This window comes from Ruditapes philippinarum, unplaced genomic scaffold (genome assembly GCF_026571515.1).
Source record: "Ruditapes philippinarum isolate M1 unplaced genomic scaffold, ASM2657151v2 ctg178_1_1_1_1, whole genome shotgun sequence".
Lineage (NCBI taxonomy): Eukaryota > Metazoa > Mollusca > Bivalvia > Venerida > Veneridae > Ruditapes > Ruditapes philippinarum.
In genome coordinates, this window is record NW_026857426.1 from 107,959 (window position 1) to 129,774 (window position 21,816).

Here is a 21,816-nt window from a genome sequence, read left to right on the forward strand (position 1 = left end):
GATTTTTTATAGAAATCAGCAAATATGCACAGTGATTAAAAAATTGAAAAAAACGAAAAAAGTGCTTTTTTTCCACTTAAAAACTCCAAAAAAAATTAATAATCATTAAAACCACTTCTTTTACACTCCCTCGTTAAATTAAAAAAGTAAAAAGAATAATGTATTATTTTTTTGGTGCGTTATAAAATTAAAAGTTGGGTAATTTAAATCACCACCCCCCCCCTAAAAAAAGTAAAGAAAAAAAAAAAATTTTACATCCAAAGTTAAAAGGGGTTATCAGCGATAACATAAAATAAAATGTTTTAACAATTGAAAACATAAAATCATAGAATCGCTCGTTTCAGTTATTTCTTTTTTTTTTTTCGAAATAGAATAAAAATAACCCTTTGTTAAAAAAACACCCTTACTTTAGCAGAAAATAACGTGTTTTAAAAAAAAGGGGGGAAAATATGTACAAGATATTTTAAATTTAAAATATTTTTGCCCGTTAATTTTACATTTCAAAAACTTACGACTAGAAAAACCCATATGTGTAAGATATAGATAAGTTCAAGTTCTTGGTATTATGGACTCATTTGAGCAGTATCTTAGTAAAATAGGAATTGAGTACATATAGCTCTTTTTATACACAATGTAAATCAGCATTCCGTCTGGTTAGCAACATAGTGTCCGCTCTGTTTCTTTTGAACCGAAGAAAAAAAAAACTGAAAACTACTTGCAGAAATGTGTTTAACATAATGAGGACGATGTGCCAAGTTTGGTTTGGCTTCCCTACAATTGGCCACACCATAGTAATAACTTAATTGTTTGACATGAAATGGAAAAAAACACACTTAAGTCAACTTGTGTTAAACTTTAATAACAAACAGCTTAGAAAATTTGACATGTTGCATTATCTTCAGACAAAGCTTTGTTGACCTCTAAAAAAGTTACATAAATTACGACCATGGGCTAAAAGTAACGCCCGCCCTATGTTTTGAAAAGCACATCTAATATCTTATGGAAAACAACATTGCCCAGGGCTTATATATTTATCATGTAGCATTGTCTTGAAGACTGCGATATCGTTCAGAAGAACTCTGAAATAAGGACCTGGCGAAACTATTGAATGTTCTTCGGTGGTTGTTGGCGTTCTTTCACGACAGCTTTGAGCTTCGTTTAGATGTACTTTATCATGTACGCCAGATCTGTCGGTCGAGAACATTTATATTATGGTTTCCATATTGTTGTGCCAGTCAGGTGTTACGGTACGATACTATAAAGTTTAATTGACACATATGCATGTATAAATAATAGTTAGTGGTAGTGAATTATTTTGTTATATCATAAAATATTTTTTAAAATGTGTTGCCTCAACCTTTGCGTTTGCGGGCCGCTGTATTATTTTTATTGCTAAAACAATTTTTCATTAAGGCGTATATTGGGCCCGTATAAAAGTATACAAACGTAAAAAGCCTGTTATTAAAGTAGAATCTCTCTATACGTACCTATATATAGATATATAGGAACTGATTAAATGATCAGGTAGGACTGAAAAGAGACTTTTCCCCTTTTTACTTGAGATATTATATGTAGCTGAAGTACCATTTAATAAATGGATTAAGTCTTTTGGGGCGATCATCTCAAATTTAAGAATTTATGATTACGTTGCCAATAAGGACGGCGATAAACAGGGTAATTTCTAGTGAATTGATTAAGTAGTTTCTGCATTTGTTACAGCAAGTTTGGCCTACAAAAAAACCCATATATATATTCGTATCGATTGGCGGCGAGCTATGTATTTTCAATGGTTTAAAAATTATACAGTATGTTACAACAGAAATAGATTATGTTAGAAGTACGTGTTGGTTAGCAGACGAAATTCGAAAAACGGTTAGATTGCGTGTTAAATTGACATTCTGCATGATAATGCACACTGTGTGTTGATAATAAAAATGTTTTATCGTTGATAAGATCGTGTGAATGAATAGGTAACAAATATACACACACAGCTAATACACAGCTATAATATAGTTTTATATATACATTGCTTAGTACATGTAGTTATATAATGGATTTACATAGAATACAGTTAACTTTAGGATCTGGATATATTACATCTATTGGACTCGGAACTTTTACTTTCTTCGGTGAACATGTATGTACTATATTAGTAAACAAGTAAAATATTACATACATTCGTATGTAATATAGGTACGATCTGTGAAGACTTTTTATGTTTGCTGCATGAAAGGTGTAATGTAAAATGAACAAACATGTAATGAGATATTTTAAACATTTTCATGGAATGTAATTAATGTATCATCATATTAAAGTTGCATGCCTTCAGATGAGAAAAATTATTTCAAGGAAATCAAAATATAAAAAGAAAATTCACGGTCAATTGACTGCTTTGAAGCATAATCACAAAATAAAATTACAGGAAATTAAAAACCTTTTTAATATACTAAAGGTAGAATTTTATTGTAAATCATAGTCGCAGATAGGCATTTATGATTATTTATTCATATTAACATCATTATCGGTTATATATTGATAAAATCCCGAAAGACACAGTTTGTAAATATTTATTACAATAAAATATGAAAAAGGTATTTTCCATCCTATGCGACGCGCTGAGGTTAGCTATATTTATGATTCCCGCGCTAAGTAGCGGTGGTGCTTGGGATTATCACTTGATACTGTAAATGGCAGCCATTTAACGATACGAAAATATCTGGCACTCCTCGGACAGTTTATCCTGCCGAAATGATATGAAAAAAAATTCAAAAAATACTTGCAATTCAAAGTTTGTTTGCTACATAAAGATTATCGATTTACTTCTATGCCTGACTGTAATAATATTGATGTTTTTTCATTGGCTTAAACCATCACGTTGAAATTATTCCGTTAATAGACCTATAACAATTTTATTTAGAAATAAATTGATAAAACAACAATCCCAGAAGCATTTAAGATAGTAACAATCATTGGAAAATAATAAATGCATATAAATTGTAAATTTGTGTGTGACAACTCACCCCCAAAACAAAACATAATAGACTCAACCAAAACAAGCGTCTGCTTCTTTACCTATTTATGTAGTCGCATGACCATGATTAGCAAACCAAATTTAAGAGCTAAACCCATTGTATATAAACAAGTACAAATGTTGCTGCAATGCAGCAATTGAGAAGCTCCGCGCAAAAAAAAAAAAATGCGCTAATTACAGATACCTTACCAAATTATTCCTACGCACAGGTCATGTTATATTCAGATTAAGTACTATTGTAGATTTTTTCCGAATGTTTTGTAAACCATTTTTTGCATAATTATACTTATCTTATGCACTGTCCATAATTAAAAAAAGGGGAAAGATATTTAATATAAAAAATGCTTTCACTGATGCCTACCTGGTAAGGAAAGTAATTCCATTGAATACAAACAAGACTTACAAGACTTGTAAATGTTATGTGACATGACTGTACTATGTTCTGTTTGTGTAACTACTGTAGTCAGTAACATAAGATGATAAAAATATCAAAGTCTGTTTTTTATTATTATTATTGTAACAAATATACAAATAGTAACAAAAGGGACTAATATTATAATATAGTAATATTACATGCATTTTTTCATGTCAAATTAAGAAAAAAATGGTTTCTTTCAATACTGAAAGTAGAACACACTCTGGAATGAAAAAAAAATGGGATGAATTTCAAAAAGACCAAATTCGGGAATTTTTTGTTTGTTATACACGCGTTACATGGTGATACAGTATTTATTAATATAATAGAAGACTGTTACCTGAATTTTAGGCAGGTATAAGGAAATTCACTAACATCATGTTCGTGCAAGTCAAAGATATAAAAGCTATTTGACATTGGTGATATATATAAAAACATCTTTTGTTAATTGATTTATTTGGAGATCAATATACTATTTTGTTGAATTGCTTTAAAACCATTCATAAAAAACATTACACTTCATGTTCAAAATGCAGATCTACCAATGATGCTATCGCCTATACTTAACGAGGGTCAATCCGCTCGTAAAGCCACAAAATGCAGGTTTCGCTGTCGAGTACGGACCCCGGACATGTCACCAGCAGAGCTGCATCAGTACTAAGGGTGTAGTACTTAAGTACCAGTACTTGGCAAATTATGCAGTACCATTACCAGTACCAGTACGAGATTTTAGCTCAGTACTGCAGTACCAGTACATTTTTTGGTCAAGTAATTAAGTATCAGTACCATTACTTTTATTATATTCATCAAAGTTTGAATAAATACAGTGTCAAACAAATAATTGCAAATATTATTCAGCAAAGAAATAAAATCATAATTTACTATAACATTTTTACAACTTTATAGTTTTAACATACTTTTAACAAACAATATTGACAACATATATCCATGTCATATCTTATGGTTTTGTAACCAGTCAACTGTAATACAATGCAATCATCTTTCATTTAAAACACAACAGTCTTTTGTTGCCTTTCACACCTTCACACCTCTGTTCAATTTATAGTTTTATACCAAAGTAAATAACAACTTTTTATGGTGCTAACAATATCACTTGAAATAGGATTATTTAGAATAGAAGCAATTACTTAGTGATCATTTTGCTCTTTTACTAGTAAATACAAAGTAATAAAAGATTTTAATAAGGATATTTTAAGGTAAAGAGTAACTGAGTCTGTTTATCTCAATTTAATTTTCACTTAAAGTCTTTGGTACTTTTTTTATGATGAGTACTATGTTAATGTATGGCAGCAAATTATCTATAGATTTGATAACTTACTTTTCAGGCAGCAAATTATCTATAGATTTGATAACTTACTTTTTCAAAAAAATAAAATAATGTAATTTACAGCTTTATTTTATGAAAAAGAATTGATGCTATATTTATCAAAACCAAAAATACTGCCTAGTAATGCAGTAGCAGTACCACGTTTATGATAGTAATGCAGTACCAGTACCAGTAATGCAGCTCTGGTCACCAGTCATACCCTTCACGAGTTAATTTAGAAGCTGTATCAATGACGCCTATGAAATGTAACATTACTAAAGTTTAATTATTTGAAAAACAACCAATATATCAAAATGTTATTATTAAACATTTAATTTCATAAATATAAATTAAAAATAATTATCAAAAGTAAAATTATTAAAGTTTTATGCCTTTCTTTATATTGACAAATTCAAATCACTTATAGTATACTTGATATGCTGTGTGTAAATGTAATTCAAAATGTAACAAAATTATAATTTCATGTACTACTAAAAATGGGAAATAACAAATGTATAACCTAAGTGTCAAAAATCAGAACATTTTATAGCTATTTATAGCTTTCGAATTCATGTACAGCAGAACTGCTTTCCGGTTCTCATTCATTAATATGACATGTTGCGAATCACCGAAGGGGAAACCAATATAGAAATCGAAAGGAGTTCTTGAATGCGAATTTATTTTAAGCTGTAAATCGAAAGGACTAAATGATCAAATCCGGGCCCATGGACAAAAAAAATAGTAAACACAAATAGCTCAGTGCCTGTGGGCGCGGAGCAATAATACAATGACTACAGCAGATTTCGTACAGAAAATCGGCTTTCTCTTGCCGGTGGTAGGATACTGCGTTATCGCTCCCACTCGAAATGTTCTTTTTTTCGGACGAAATCCGTCTGTTTTCCGTTTGACTTCGGAAGCACTAAACATTAGAAGAATTTTCATTGGTCATTTTAAAATTACAATATGAAATCGGTGAATCTCATTGGTCATTCTAAAATAAAATGTAAATGATAGGTCTTACCATTCTAAAATGAAAATTTAAGGATAGCTCTATGATAAAATGTAGGGGATAGTTTTGCCACTATAAAATATAATGTAGAGGATAGTTCTAAAATATTATGTACAGGTATGATGATATTTTATAATGTTTAGGTTAATTTGTAAATGGTTACACAATTTCTAATGTCAAACGTAAAAGAAGCAAAAGGGACACCTTAAATATAAGTTGTTCTTCTGTGAAAAGTCATCGATATAAATATGCTATAATTTAATTTCATTGTTTATAAAATCGGTTTTTTCTTAATAGCTACAAGAAATAATTATCATGTCATTGTTATGCAAACATTGCTTACATTACTTTTTGTTTTGAAACTTTAGAACTCACATAATTTTGCAGATGTTTAACAGATTTACATCGCTTGAGTTTCGCTTTAAAACATAATTCTTGATTTTATTGTAAACATCCTGTCCACTCGAAGATAGAATATCGTTAGCATATCAAAACCAAAGATTGTAGCGCACCAAAGATTTGCATTAGTACTTGATATCATTTTTTTAAAAAAGCATTTGAAGTTGAACTGCCTAGTTTAGTCCTTTAGATTTTTTTAGAATAAAAAAGTATTCTAGTCAACAAAAAAAAACAAAAAACAGTCCGATTGGTAGCAAAATTTTGTTAATTATAAACGTGCAAAAATGGATATTTCATCAAAGATTTTCCTGAAAAATGTGAAGAATATGTTTTATGTTTGAAGTTATACTCGCCTGAGAGAAAATAGAAAAGTACATATTTCAACAATCCGACTTTTAACTTCCTAGACTCTAGTAATTAAAATACATGAGTATACTTTTAACACATGTGGTCTGGTGCCGTCTTACTGACCTGTGTGAAACCACTCAAGATCAATAAGGCAAAGGGACGTTCACACAATCCAATTATACCAGAAGGCACTGAGAAAAAATTGGGACCGGACAAAAAGGACAGTAAAAGGAGGGAAGGGATATATTATAAGTAAAATGATAATAAAAGAACCAAAAGGGGCCAATGTGGGAATTAAAGGGACTAGGGATGTAAAGGGAAATGAAGGGGCGCAGAGCACAAAACAGATTAAGAGAGGGGATGGGAAGAAAATACTTACCGTTATTTAACTTATGTAACCCACCCTCTCTGAGAAGCAAGTGAACGTGAGCTTTGCTGACCATTGTAGGAAAGATTTGCCCTGTAAAACAATTACTGGGTGTAATCTTTAACCACCATGTTAAATGATTTAAATTGTTTTGTTGTAGGATTTAGTAATTCTAGATCGTCCGGGTAAAAAGAAAGATGTAAAGGAATCGGTCTTATGTGTAGTCTAACATTTTGGACAATTTCGATGCAGATGTGTATTTTGAAGACCTAAATATGTTTCTACTACTGCAGCTATTCTAATGAAAAACATTCGAGCTGAAGTTTGACCGGATGAGAGCGATGTGCATTTGAATGCTTTTTTGCCCACGGCAAAGATTTTGCTGTGGCTTAAAAAATGGGAAATGTATATATGTTTCTTCTTAATATCTGTTGCTATTATTCTTTGATTATTCTTTTTCTTTATTTAACTATTTTTTAAGTCCAGAACCAAAAAACGGCTTCATGAGAACAGGGTAGTCTGAACATATGTTATATACATATGTTCTTTAACATAACTGACCTCTTTTCATTCCGTGTCAGCTGCTCTATGAAAAATCAAATGATGAAAATAATCTGAACGTGCCACTTTATCAAAGGATTTTGTGGACATAACATAATTGTTTACTGAATTGCTCTGTCACCATTTGGTTTTCAAATACTTGTAAAACCGTTATTAGGTTAATTCATGCTTGTTGCATGTAAGTGTTGATTATAAAATAGAGAATTTTAAGCAGAATCCCTAAGTCATGTTCCATACGAGCTATTTACATCGATATGTCAGCTGCTCTAAATAATTTAAAGTGTAATTTAATGATCATAGTTTGACCATGACATTTAAATGACATCCGACCGTTTCGGACAATTATAAGACGAAACAAAATATTGATTCATTCAGAATAATCTTTGACCTTAAAATAGCATTGACTGTCGAAGTCTTGTCATCGAATTTAGCTCAAACTTGTGATCACTTTGTAATATGTTTTCTCCTACATGGTATTAACAGCGTTTATGACAAAGGCGGAATGATAAGTGCTTCGAGTTTGACCTTGACGGTTATATCATTAGTTATAAAGATTGTTGACAGATTATATGACCATATATAAACGGTTATTTAGCAAACAACCGTTTATATACGGCCATATAACCTGTCAACAATCTTTATATCGAATTTATAATACAGCAAACATCATTTTTTAGAGAAAAAAGTAAGAGTTCTTCATGAATCGACAGCAGCCGTCTATATTAAACTATATAAACGTCACGATTATCCAATGAAAAGTGACGTTACAAACGTGCAGTATTGTAAGACATTCACTATCAGGTTTGCCCCTCACCGCTGTGGGTTCGAATCCCAACAGGGACTTTGGATTCTTTCATGTGAGGAAGCTATCCAGCTAGCTTATGGAACGTCGGTGGTTCTACTCAGGTGCCCGTTCGTGCCTGAAATAATGCACGGAAGGGCACCTGAGGTCTTCCTCCGCCAGTAAAGCTGGAACGTCGCGATATGACCTATACTGTGCCGATGTGACGTAAAACCCAATCAAACAAACAAACTATCAGGTCAAGTTATTGAAGTTATTGATTTAAACTTACAATGGTGATATTACTTTACGAAATGAATGCGAACATTGATTACATAAAATACACTTTTGGCAAAACCGACAAATTTGAATATTTCAACTTTCACATTGACTTTTAATGGGCATTGGCTGTTGAATGGAGCTTTGTTATTTGTTTAAAAATATTATTTATACTTTGGCAAATAAATTCTCCTTGAAATGAAATTATCACCATGTCTAATTATTGAATTTGCTTGAATTGTGATAAAAACCGACATGTTCAGTTTATATTATCTTGTTATCTATAATAATGAGTGTAAAATTACGATTAACATAGCAGACGGCATTCGAATAAGTTGCTTAAATTGCGTATAAATTGGCATTCTTCATGACGTGTTTTCAAAAGATAACAACGCACACAGTCCTATACGTTTATCATATAGTTTTTTACATGCCTTACTTAGTTCATGTTCTAATACAATGGATTTACATTCAATACAATTAACGCTTGGGTCTGGAATAATTCCATCTGTTGGACTCGGCACTTTTACATTCTTCGAAAAACATGTATGTAATTATTAGTTAATATATATAGCTTTTCTTATTGGATTCATTAAATGCTATAAACAACGTGGAAAATGAATATTGCCTCTTTGATTCCCATAAACTGATTGTGTTATGTTATATATTATACTCAACATGTTACACTTGTGACAAATGAGGTCGATATGTAGCACGCATCTGTGTGAAATAAGCTATAGAACTCGAATAGATGTTGAAGTATCAAATAAACTAAAAGTAAAACTGAGCTTTACTAATGAGTTTAGCATTCTGACATGTCTTGTGATTTTGGTATATGTTACAAAGAAGAAATATAATCACTTTTTATCCGCCAAAGAATACGTTTACACTATGTTTCCGGTGGCAATGGCAATCACGTTTCTGGTCAAATGTGGAGAGAATACAAGGAAAGTGTGTCAACAAAGGGTAAGGGAAACGTGACAGACCCTAATTACCGTGAATAACGTGCTAGTGTTTTAAACTGTCAAAATTTGCCACGACAGCCACGGCGCGAATAAGATAGGTAAAATGCTGTAGTAAGAGGATTTCAACGTTAAACGTATAAAATATATGTGGGTACTTTGGGGAATATGGTGTAAACGTATGTTTATTGTTCAACTATAATAATTAAAGAATAAGGCGGCTATCGCATTCCAGTATTACCATGCTATACCGTTATGATATTGTAGGTATGTGATATATACTTAAAAACATAACAAAAAATATACCAACCGCCGACGTAACTGAGTTGGTAAGGATGTTATCTTTTGAATTTCTACTTTAAATAAAACAGTCCGGCCTACTTTTTCGCAAAATGGACATTTTTAATTAATTTTAAAACATTTAATATTGTAAATGTTTCTTTAACTTTGTATTTCTTCTTGTTTCTTATGAAATTGACTTTTGATTACAATATGAGAGTTCTCCTACCAATTAATTATATTATTACATGTAAAATAACCATATTCATGCAAATGCAAAAGTACAGAAAGAGATGTCAAGAGGCGTGAGAAAATACTAAAAAGTTCCTCCATCTGCAGAAATTTAATGTTCATTAAAAATACGGCGGAATGAAAATTTGTTTAAGTAATAAAAAAAATAATACACCGGCCCACAGACGCTATTACCACTAACAATTATTTACACATTTAACAGTGCCAATCTAACTTATTAAACTTATTGTACCGTAACACCTGACTGGTACAACAACATGAAAACCATAATATCAATGTTTTCGACCGGCATACCTCGAACCGATAAAGTAAATCTAGACGAAGCTCAAATCACTCGCGAAAGAACGTCAATCACCACCGAAGAACATTCAATAGTTTTGCCAGGTCTTTCTTAAATACATGTAGTTCTTCTGAACGATATCGCAGTCTTCACGACAATGCTACATAATAAAGATATAAGCCCTGGGCATTGTTGTTTTCCACAATATATATTAGATATGTTTTTCCATACATAAAGTCTACACTGTAATTTAGGACAAGGACAATTTCAAAATAATGTACTCAGTACATGTACCTAAAAGTGAACTTAAACTGAATGAGTCCTAGTCCGGGGATTGTTTTTAGGTTTTGTAGGGGTCAACTAAGCTTTGTTACATGCCAAATATCTGATTTCTGAGCAATGTAGTCTCACACGATATAGATGTTAGATGTGCTTTCCAACATAAGTCCATATTAATTTTGTAATGGTTCACAAGCCTGAAGATGCAGCATCACAATCAATCTAAGCTCTTAGTATCGAACTTTTACACAAATGGTTTTAGATGTGTTTTACGAAGTGAAATTACTATGCCCTGGCCAATTTTGTGAGGAAGCCCAAACCATCACTTATTATGATAAACATTTCTGTCAAGTAGTTTCAGTTTCTTTTCTTCGTTTCAAAAAATACAGAGAGCATAAGTTGCAAACAGACGGACGGCCGGAATGGTGGTTATTATTATGTATAAAAAGGTTATATGTATCAATTCCTGTAATACTAAGAGAGGAGTCATCATACACAACAAGAACTTGAAATTATCGATATTTAACATATGTGCTGTTCTAAGCTTCCTTAAACAAACACAGATAACGTTAACGCATTTCAAATGGAAGCTGCGCGTTACGCCACCTTTAAACATCCACGAGTACTCTTTGACTGCTAATCCTAAAAAAATATTTGTCAGTATATCCAGTTGTGATTCGATTTTTATATCACTTTAAGATAGCCTATTGTAAATACTTTTGTAAATACTTTTTGTAAGAACTTATAGGATGACAAAGCCCACTTTGCACAACACAATCAACTAGTACCCCTTAAACATCCTTACCAAGCTATGAGGACCGATAATTTAACGGGTTCTCGAGGTGAACTTTTTATATAAAGGGACATTAGTACCGATTACCCAAAGATCAGGCAGTATTTCCGAATCAAAAACTGTTTTGAAAAAAAAAAACAAAAAAATACAAATAGGAACTATTTTTCTTTCCGTTCTAAATACTTGAATCTATTTTTTATCAGTCATTTTTGTAAGTTTTTCCTTTAATTGTTAGATAATCATTATGGTTTTATATACTTGAATTGATTACTTTTATAAGTCATCTTTGTAAGTGTATTGTTTGGGAGTTAGAATTAATATTTTCATTCTGGTTAAAACCGGTGTCTGGCATGACAAAGGTATTGTTGTCATCATGATTATTATCTAAATTTACCGATTTAAAATTATTTTAAAATGTTTCAAAATCGAGTGTGTTTTATTGCATTGAATTAAAGTTATGAATCCTCTGGGTGTCTAAAGTGCGTTTCTCTGTTTTCGCTCATTGCAAGATTTCGATCTGAAAGGCGCGAAAGCTAGCCACTGATTGACTAATTGAATGGTCACGAGAATATGACCTCCCATTGATGGCTGTCAGATCCTAAGACTAGAGTTTTACAGAAGCTTGTTCTGAACAGACTATCTGAAATGCATTTTGCTGTTTAATTTTAAAGAAGCAGAAGGATTTGCCAAACCATCTAAGCGAGATAATAATATTATTTATGTTAATAATAACAAAGCCGCTAAGATTGATTTTAATATAGTGATCCCACAAACCATTTATACGATATAAAGTGCTTAAATAAATTGTACAACAGTGTCAGAAATCTCCCATGTATGCTGTGTAGTATATCATTTTCTATTGTTAGGGTAGTCTCGATGAGATTGAAGCTGTCGTAGGTGTTGCTGTAGAAGCCGGGTATCGCCATTTTGATTGCGCATGGGCTTACAGGACCCAGGGGGCAATTGGTAAAATGTTAGAGAAGAAAATAAACGAAGGTGTCATTAAGCGGAAAGATATTTTTATTACTACCAAGGTTTGATTTGTTCTTATTTTGAAGTAAAAATAAAAAGCAAAACACTAGAAACGAGAAATTCAATGCTATTGTAATGCCTGAGATTGTTATAGTTTTACTTAATCAAATCACACTGATACATCCCTTAATACTTAGTTAACTTTGGATTGTTACATTTATTATTATTTTCTATTGTTTTAATTATTTAACTCAATTTAAGGAATGTAACACAGTGGTTTTAATGATTCATCTAACTTTTTTGTATAGATGTTTTAATCGGAACTGGAAAGACAAATTAACGGGAATCTAAATAAACTTTGGTCCTTTTCAATATGTTTAATCACTGTGCATATTGTGCCGTTTTCTATTAAAAGAACTCTACAAGCTCTATTTTATTTGACTCGTAGTCATTAACAAACAATGCAGCCGTTAGCACGGAATTCTTCACATTAAAAATAATGGGATTCGAAATTGTGGCCGATAATCGGATTGTCACAAAGGGGCGACGCAGGCGGATGATCGATGCATCGAAATTCAGCTTAAATGCCATCCGATGGTCCGATTTCGATCAAATAGAATGACAGATACACATAAAATGAAAATCCTGCCTCTATTCTTTACTGTGTGTTTCAAAGGAAGTCAATTAAAACTCAGCGTTAGACCAATGCTGAGAGTGAAATAACTTTTAGTACATTTGTATATTTGTATTTTTGCACAGATCTTTCTGATAACTGAGAATCTATGTTTTTATAATAAACTGCTTTAATGAGATTCTTAAAGATATGAAATATAACAACCAAGTGTTTAAGCGGGATTGATAATTCATGTCGTGAATTTTATTACAAAAATGTTTTGTTTCTTTTACATCTGTAAACCCAATTAATTATCACTCGTGGCGTGAATGTAAATATTATTAACATTTCCATTTCAGTTATGGAATGCACACCACAATCCAAAGCTCGTGTTGGGAGAATTGAAGGACTCGTTAAATCAACTACGAACAAACTACGTTGATATGTTTCTTATACATTTTCCGACTGGAGAGAAAGTTCCGTGAATATATTAGTCCACTTATTTATCTTATTTATACATCCATTTCCTCAAATAAGGTTTTAATAGATTAGTTATGTTGTCAAACTAGAATCTGATGCATAATTTGTTGTAGGCCTTGTCAAGTAATTAGTACATTTAGATGTCGAACTCGAATATTAATGCGGGCGGAAATATGAGAAACATTAAAGCTTATTTCATAAAGAATTAAATGAGGACAAATGTAGTCTTAATTGAAAAAAAAAGTTTACAAGCATGTTCGTTCATGGTGTCAAATCAAAAATAAATTACACCTTAAATTCCACTCATACTAAAGATTTTTAAAAGAAAATCCGATATAGATTTGCCACATACTGAAGCAAAGCAAAAAAAAAAGACCGTAAACCACTTTTCAGAAGACTTTATGAATGTCAGTTCAAATGTGTGAACAAAAATGTGCCATACATAATTATGTTTGAATGTTACTAGGTCTACATTACTCTCCGAATCCAATTTATTTTTCTCTTTTTGCGATCTTATTCCGACAGAGCCTGCGTCTGCCACGGTATGTGAATCGTAATTTCTCACCAGTTGATTACATGTATTATTTTAGTATGCATTATAAACAAACTATCATTGTTATAGGAGATGGAAAGGTGTCATCAATTAGGATTAACCAAAAATATTGGATTGTCTAATTTCACCATCGAGCAAACGCAAAGAATATTTGATTCCTGTACCATTAAGCCGTCAAACATTCAGGTCAGTGAGACGTATAACATTTTCCCTTAAGCTTGGGACTTATCACTTGTCGAAATCTGAACCTTTAACTATGTCATAAGTTCAAATTCACAAGTTTCTTCGAACCTCTACCCGCTTAAGGTATGACCATCCTAATGCATCACCCCCGCTTTTTATAGTATTCTTCTGTTAACTGCATTGAAACTTAGACCGTGGTTTCAAACCCCAAAATGGTCACCCATTTTTCTTTATTTTTTTTTCTTCTTTTAACACTTATTATGTATCTATTAAATCACTTTCGGGAAGAAAAAAGTATTTAATTTTAATCATTTTAATATCGGTATTTATTGGCTAAATAAAGCTTAATCTAATAACAACTATAGTACCTGATAATTTCGAAGTGTCATGAAATCAAAACTACATGGTAAAAGTATTTGATATTTTACAAGATCAACCAATATACTTTAAAAAAATATGGAAAATGTGAAAACAGGCACTCATTTTGGTAATTTTTGGGATTATTTTATTATTTTTTTATACATATTTCAAAAAATAATTTTTTTTGTAGAAACAATCATTTTACTCATGTGGATTGTCGCTGAATGTTACTGTTCTGTTTGTTTCCTACCAAAAATTAATGAGAAAACATTTTCATAAGAATGATATTGTAGATTATTTATAGGTTCCTTATTTCTGTAAAAGGGTCCTTCTAACATCCAAGATTAAGTTCAGAACGGTGACCGTAACTCGATATCCGTGTTGTAAAGTTTGTTTAAATTTTGCAGACAGGTGTCCTTTAAGGTATATATCTGACCTATGATTTCTTATAGAGCCCATTAAGAATGTCGTACCTTAAAGTCAATACAAATTGCATTGTTGAGATACAAAAGCTTAGACCAAGTGGATATGATCCCCTTAAATGGTTACAAAATTGATTTATCAAATATGAATTTATACAATATAAATTTCAAATTTCCAGATTGAGGTCTCACCTTTTTTCCTCAACGAGCGTTTAGTGAAGTTTTGTACAGGCAAAGGAATGGCTGTCACATCGTATGGTCCATTAGGATGTCCATCACACCCAGAGTAAGAGTGGAATTAAATTCGGAATGACTTTTTTTATCATTGTGTATTATGTGTATGAATAGACCTGTGTATTAATAGACATTCAAATCACCACACAAAATACCGTAACATCTTCTTTCACTAGGCTAGAGTACCCCATTTTTACAGGCATATTGCAACTTATGAAATACGACTTTTACGTCATGACATTATTTAAGCTTACCTGACCGATAATGGTCGCATTTGCTTCTCTTTAAATTGGCGTGTATTCAAATGTCTAATATTTATCACCATTTATACCGCTAGAAATTTCTTTCATTCAACGTCCAAGTTATAAAAAATACATAAAATTAAGCACCCCTAGACTTGAGCTACATGTGAGGACAAAGCTAATCTTTATATAAAATATTTTCAGGAGACTGGCGGGAGAGCAAGGACCTCTTGAAGATCTTGTCCTCATAGAAATGGCGAAACGAAAAGGGAAATCTGTAGCACAGGTAAACTTCAAATTAGAATATATCACTCATTATTATACACCTAAATATTAACATATTAGTCATCCTAACTTCATATTTTGGATACAATGTGTTAATACAAAATATCATGTAAAATCATGTGTTCGAGAGATATATGATGTACGATTTCATATACATGTATATTTTAAGCGATAAAACACTATGTAACGTATGTGTAATCATGTATATGTATATGCAAAGTCCATTCATATTTTTACCATTAAAAGAATAACAACGATTTGTAAACTGTAGAAATGTGTTTAACCTAGGCTAGACAATTTTAATTTTAGAAAACAACTCTATTAAAAAACATAATTACAAAGAATGCGAAATAAACGAAATTAAGCTTTCTTTACAGGTTATTCTTCGGTTTCTAATACAGTACGGAACTGCCGTGATTCCCAAAAGTGTCACTCCATCTAGAATCAGAGAAAACATAAATGCAAGTACTTTTTCCTGATCTAAAAGCTCAAAATACTTTATTAAGTTGACTACAATACGCAGACCAGGGTCTATGTTTTATACATTCGGGTTAATAATACTTGCCTTTTTCATTTTTTTCTATATTGTGCAAATTTGTAATTGTTCTTCTAAATAAATTCAAATACTTTGGCTTTTATGTTGAGTCAAAACAGAAATAAGCTATTCTTTTCTTGATTTAACCGATAAGAAATTTTATGTCAACGCCATGGTGAAGTTACAAACAATTAATGATAGGTGGCGATGATTTGTTCTGAGTGAGTTAGTTCATGACTTATGTGTGTTATTTAAATTAATCCTGCCTCTTGATGTTTATTTGTTTGGATGAATTCCAGTAACGCATCATAGCAAAGACTAATACATTTTTTATTTTTTTGGTCTCAACCCGACTTTATATCCTACAGCATTGTTGGAAAAATAAGGCGAGATTTTACCTTCTGGCCGTCCCCGCTTTTACATTCCGTCTGTCCCCGCAGTGCTGAGTCAGTACGATGGTTTTATTTGGGTATGAAAAGATCGAGAAATATATCATATTTCAACTCAGTATGAGGGATATAGCACTGACTTTATCTCTAGGGCAGAACCTAACCATGGGTTTTTATGGTCCTAGTTGGTAATTGCCTTGTGTTTTCCCTTTTTAATAAGGCTTATTGTACGGCTTGAATATGCATTTTGTAAAAAGAAAACAGATAAAGATAATATTTGTACCACAAGGTGACGTCAGATATATCTCTGTCAAAGTATTAAAATCAGCATGTGAACTATCAATAGGCTCCTTGATTGAGGTTGTTTAACAATCGTTCCAGGTGTTTGACTTCGAGTTGTCAGAAGATGAAATGCAGATGATAAAATCTTTAAATAAAAAGAAAAGGCTATTTAAAGAGACTAGGTATGTACCTTAACAATTTAAGCAAGTTTCTAGTGAAAGTTATGCACCCATTATTGTAAATAAATTTCTACATATACCCTGAAAATGAACAAAAAAAGAAGAAAAGAAATTGAAAAAAATTGAAATTATCAGATAATGGAAAAATGACTGTTAGAAATGAGATGTTTCATGATAAGCAAAAGCATGTAATGCAGTGAAAAACATTATTGTTATAATTATATCACAAACATCTTCATACACATATTTTGTAACACCATACTTAGCAGCTTTATTATATCATCCGTAAAGACCTTTTAACAACCAGCCTTCGCGGTGTACAAATTCAAACGCGTGCATTTTGATTTGCTTATGTCAAAAGAATGCCATTATCCTGCACGAAAATGTAATCGTCAAAAAGACAAAAAGGCATTAACATTAGACTAAGTAACATAAATCATGTGTTATATTCGAAGTTATACAAAGACGTTTACAGCGGTACAAAAGTCATAATGACGCAAAAACACAAAAGTATTATAACGCATAGCCAAAGGTTTAGTAATATAAAACAAAAGGAGACAGACATTTTCGGAAATTTGTCTCATGATTTCTTGTTGTTTATATATTTTAATGTTCTATTTATTCTGCCATTTCAGGTTGAAAGATCACCCGGAATATCCGTTCGACACACCTTTGTAAACTTCGTTCATGCTATCGGGCAAATATGTACCTAGTAGAAATGTCTAGATTCTTTTCATATTTTCTTGTAGACAATATACATGTTTTATATACATGTAAGTTATATGCACCTCATGGTAATATATACAACTCAACAATATTAACAACCACGTGTTATTTATCATATACCGAAACATTTACTGTATAAATTTACTAAATTTCAGTGGACGTTCCTCGAGATATTGTAACATATTTAAGAACTCCTAGCATTAAATTATTCCCTGCGGTCTGGAGACCGCAGGGTATTGGTACGCGTTTAACTTTTGAGGCATGGAGGAGCACGTGACCTGTTTTCGGTACATGGAGGAGCATGTGATCTGTAAACCGTATATGACTGGTTAATTGACCTTTTCGAAAACCCAGCTAAATACCGTTTGCCGGTACGTTACGGATTTACCAGTAGGGAATTAGTCCGAATTATACCTAATTGAGAACAAAAAACTATTACGTGATATTTCTAATTTTCTATAATTATTTTACCGTTTAAGGTGGAAAAACTTGAATGATGTGTTTGAAAATGATCACTGTTTCTTTAATATCTATCTCAAATTTTACAAACAATAAATTGTTTATACTGAAAATCTACAATATTAAAATATTCGTAGTGGCATCTGCCATAATAAATAGAGATATTTTCCGCGTAAACTTGTGTGTTTACTTTATTTATTTTTTGCTCGGAATTATTCATAAAATGGAAGGCCTATTTAATCATTTTCTTAAAAAGAAATAATTGTTTTATGTTCTATATACCTTCTCCGGTCTTCAACGTTCACCAATTTCCAAAGACCTTCTTCTATATTGATCGATTATTGTCAACTATATTCCTGATACAAACGTTTTTTTATTTCCCCCCCCCCCAAATAATGTTGAAAATAGTTAAATGAAATATCTTTATATTATTAAAATGTTCACCGCAGGAAATCATTTTACTTGTTATTTGTTTACATGTGTAGCTACTTATCGAAGGTTAAATCGAAATACGTATACGCTCTGTTGGGTTCACAAGAGCCAAGAAGATGCGATTTATAAAATAGGTGGCGCAATACGAAATGGCGCTTACACCGTAGCTTTTAAAGTTCAACGACACCACGTAGATGTTTTTACTAGTCGCCAGGAAAAACAGGCGACTGTATTTGTAACAGTTTAATTTTATACCTCCTAAATATCTGAATATAAAAGCAGATCAGTTATTGATTAATTTAAGACCACAATTATATTTCAGTAATCTCAGAAATTCAAACATATAATAACGTTGCTCAATGAAATGAAATATACAAATATTGACATAATAAAGATATTCTATGCTCATCCTTGAGTAAAATAATTTAATGACAGAAATTTAATTAAATCTTTAATTATTTTACTAGTTATGTGAATTTAAAAAATAATAAAACTATGTATGGGAAGCTGTGTGTCCTATTACAGGGCAAGTAAAGTTTGATCTTTCTTAAAAAATCTGCCAGTTTTTTAATATCTCATATTGTGATCACCTATAGTGTGTAAAGTTTTTAGTACAACATATCCACTATGTGTGAGAAGTCAAATATTTACAAAGAGATTGTTTCGCAATTATCAATATTTTCTAATATCAAATTTGAGCACAGTATATCTTTAAAAAGCAACATTACAATTTTTATAGCATGAATTAATAATGTATCCCTATGGATAAGTCCTTTACCTTAGAGATACTTTAACTAAGTGCCAAGAGTTTCTATTTTATGATAAATAAATCATGCATTATATTTGAAATGATACTTTTAAACTACTAGTATTTGGTTGAGACCTATTCTTTTTTATTATTCTGTTTAGTTATAAACAGTTTCTCCCTGTTCTTTTGTTAGAATCACGTGACTACACGTTGTATGTTATTGTTATAAAGTCAATTAATAGTAACAAATTGCTGATAAGACATACAGGTATCTTGTGAGGTATGGCAGCTGATAAAGTGCAAATCATAGTAATTTTGTATGAATAATTACAAAATTATTCTTCTTTAATCAATTTCATATGTTATATAGTTAGAAAGGTCTATATACTCAAATTTTACACATTAAAAATATATTTTTTCTTGGTAAAGGGTTAAACTTGGTCCTTTCTGTAACACTTCTGACGTTTAAATTAAGTTGAACGTCACAAAATAAATCTTTAACATTAATCATAATAAGTTACAGACACTAACGAAGCACCTCCCGAAAATTAATGTTTTACGGTTTTCCAATATTGCCTGGGGTTATTACAATTAAGATCAGATTTGGAAAATTCTAAGTTATTAAAAAACTTTCTCTTTGCATGTTGAATCATATTGCTCACTTTATTCCTGTACCTTTTGTGTATAAACCAGTGAAATTCTTTATTTGAGCTAATTGCTTAAAGTTTCTGTTTATCCCGTTTACGAGTCATATTTCTTATTACTGAATCATACCATGGTTTATCCTTAGGCCTTATTGTGATGATATTTGTAGGTATACATTGTTGAGCTAAATTATGGAACTTTCTTTGTAAACAAGTCACAGGCTTCGTCAATAGTATTTAAGTATAGAAAAGACCAATCGGTTGTGCTAATTAATTCATCAATTTAACAAAATTCGTTCGTTTGTAGTTCCATATGCGTATAGAGAAGAGGGTAAATTGGAAGATTTAATAAATACGTACGTTCCAAAATGGTCACTTTAATTCTTTTGGAGTGCAATGAGTTCCTGACGTTAAAACAGTTAAATCATTTAAAATTACTATTGGATCTAGCAGGGTTATGTTCGAGCAGTAACACGTGTTGGATCAGTAATTATATTACGCATACCATTTAATAATAAGATATTTCGAGATTATTATTGCTCGAATTAAATTGGTCTTCGTTTATATCACCACGAATTATTATGTTTGGACAAAGTTCAAAGGCCTTTTCTACTCATAAGTTCATTTTATCCCAGTAATCATTAAACTAGTTTGGAGGTCGATATGTAGTACATATCAAAATTCTATCTTGTGGTATTCTTATTTCAACCCCAACTTCAAAAAATGTTTCAAGATCACTCAGTCTTTTTAAGATACATGTATCAGATACATATATAAGCATAACGCCCAGAATATGAATTACACCTTTTTCTATGCAAATTACTATATCCGCCTAGAGAAATTGAAGAGTCAGTGACATAATTACTTAAGTGAGTTTCTGTGAAGCATAAATATCGTAGCCTAGCCAATTATCAGAAATGAAATTAATTTTGTTGCGAATGCTTCTTATATTTTGGTGAAGTATGGAAATACAGGTTGGAATTTGTATCACACTATTAGGGCCAGGATTCATTTCTACATCTCCGCAAAATATTATCTTTAAAAAACATAAAATTTGAATCAGCACTTTGCTGCCATATTGCCAAAATGTTTGACCACGTGATAATGAGATTGACCTTTACGGGTTATTTTCCGCGGACGACTTACTTTTTTAAAGATATTGAATAAGGTGATTTACTGACTTTTGTATTCCATATAAGTATATTTAAGTACTGAAAAATTAAGGAATATGAATAAAAACATTATCTTGAATTATAAATACGTCAACAAATATGTTCTAAATAAAGTAAACGACTATACTCTTATAGGTTCCCGCGAATTACGTCTCGCGTAGCTTCTAAATGTCATTGCCTACTACTGTAGTCGGCGTTATTGATGTTTTACAGTTAAATAGGCAATTTTAATGACAGTATAAATATTTTGATACTCTAAATGGTATAGAATGATATTAAAATAATTGTTTTATCGCAAAATGCTCAAGAATTAATTGGGACAAGGGTATTTGCAAATGACAAATAAGGTTAAATCTACCTATATTATTATGGTTAGATTTCGTAACGGGTCTAATCCAAAACTTTTGTAAACAGTTTGTAAATCAGTTTGTTCTGTCCAAAGCCAATTCTTTGTATTGAAGTTAGATTCTCAATTTGTATCAAGTAAACACATTAAAAATTAATTCTAAAGGATAACAAACATTTTTAGAAAAAAAAATGTTTT

At 31.4% G+C, this 21,816-nt stretch overlaps 1 protein-coding gene across 1 annotated transcript; it reads left to right on the forward strand.

Moving 5' to 3' along the window:
* Window positions 1-1,882: 1,882 nt before the first annotated feature.
* LOC132749691 (1,5-anhydro-D-fructose reductase-like) lies at window positions 1,883-17,915 on the forward strand. Its single transcript, XM_060739547.1, has 8 exons — window positions 1,883-2,137; window positions 12,229-12,396; window positions 13,307-13,423; window positions 14,050-14,166; window positions 15,125-15,231; window positions 15,626-15,707; window positions 16,084-17,094; window positions 17,727-17,915. Exons 1-7 carry the CDS (start codon window positions 2,051-2,053, stop codon window positions 16,183-16,185), a joined length of 780 nt encoding a protein of 259 aa, XP_060595530.1. The 5' UTR covers window positions 1,883-2,050; the 3' UTR covers window positions 16,186-17,094; window positions 17,727-17,915.
* Window positions 17,916-21,816: the final 3,901 nt, after the last annotated feature.

Coding starts and splice junctions, on each gene's coding strand:
- LOC132749691 (XM_060739547.1), top strand. CDS start 2,051: ATGGATTTACATAGAATACAGTTAACTTTAGGATCTGGATATATTACA. Junction 2,138..12,228: donor TTACTTTCTTCGGTGAACAT/GTATGTACTATA, acceptor TTCTATTGTTAG/GGTAGTCTCGATGAGATTGA. Junction 15,232..15,625: donor GGATGTCCATCACACCCAGA/GTAAGAGTGGAA, acceptor AAATATTTTCAG/GAGACTGGCGGGAGAGCAAG.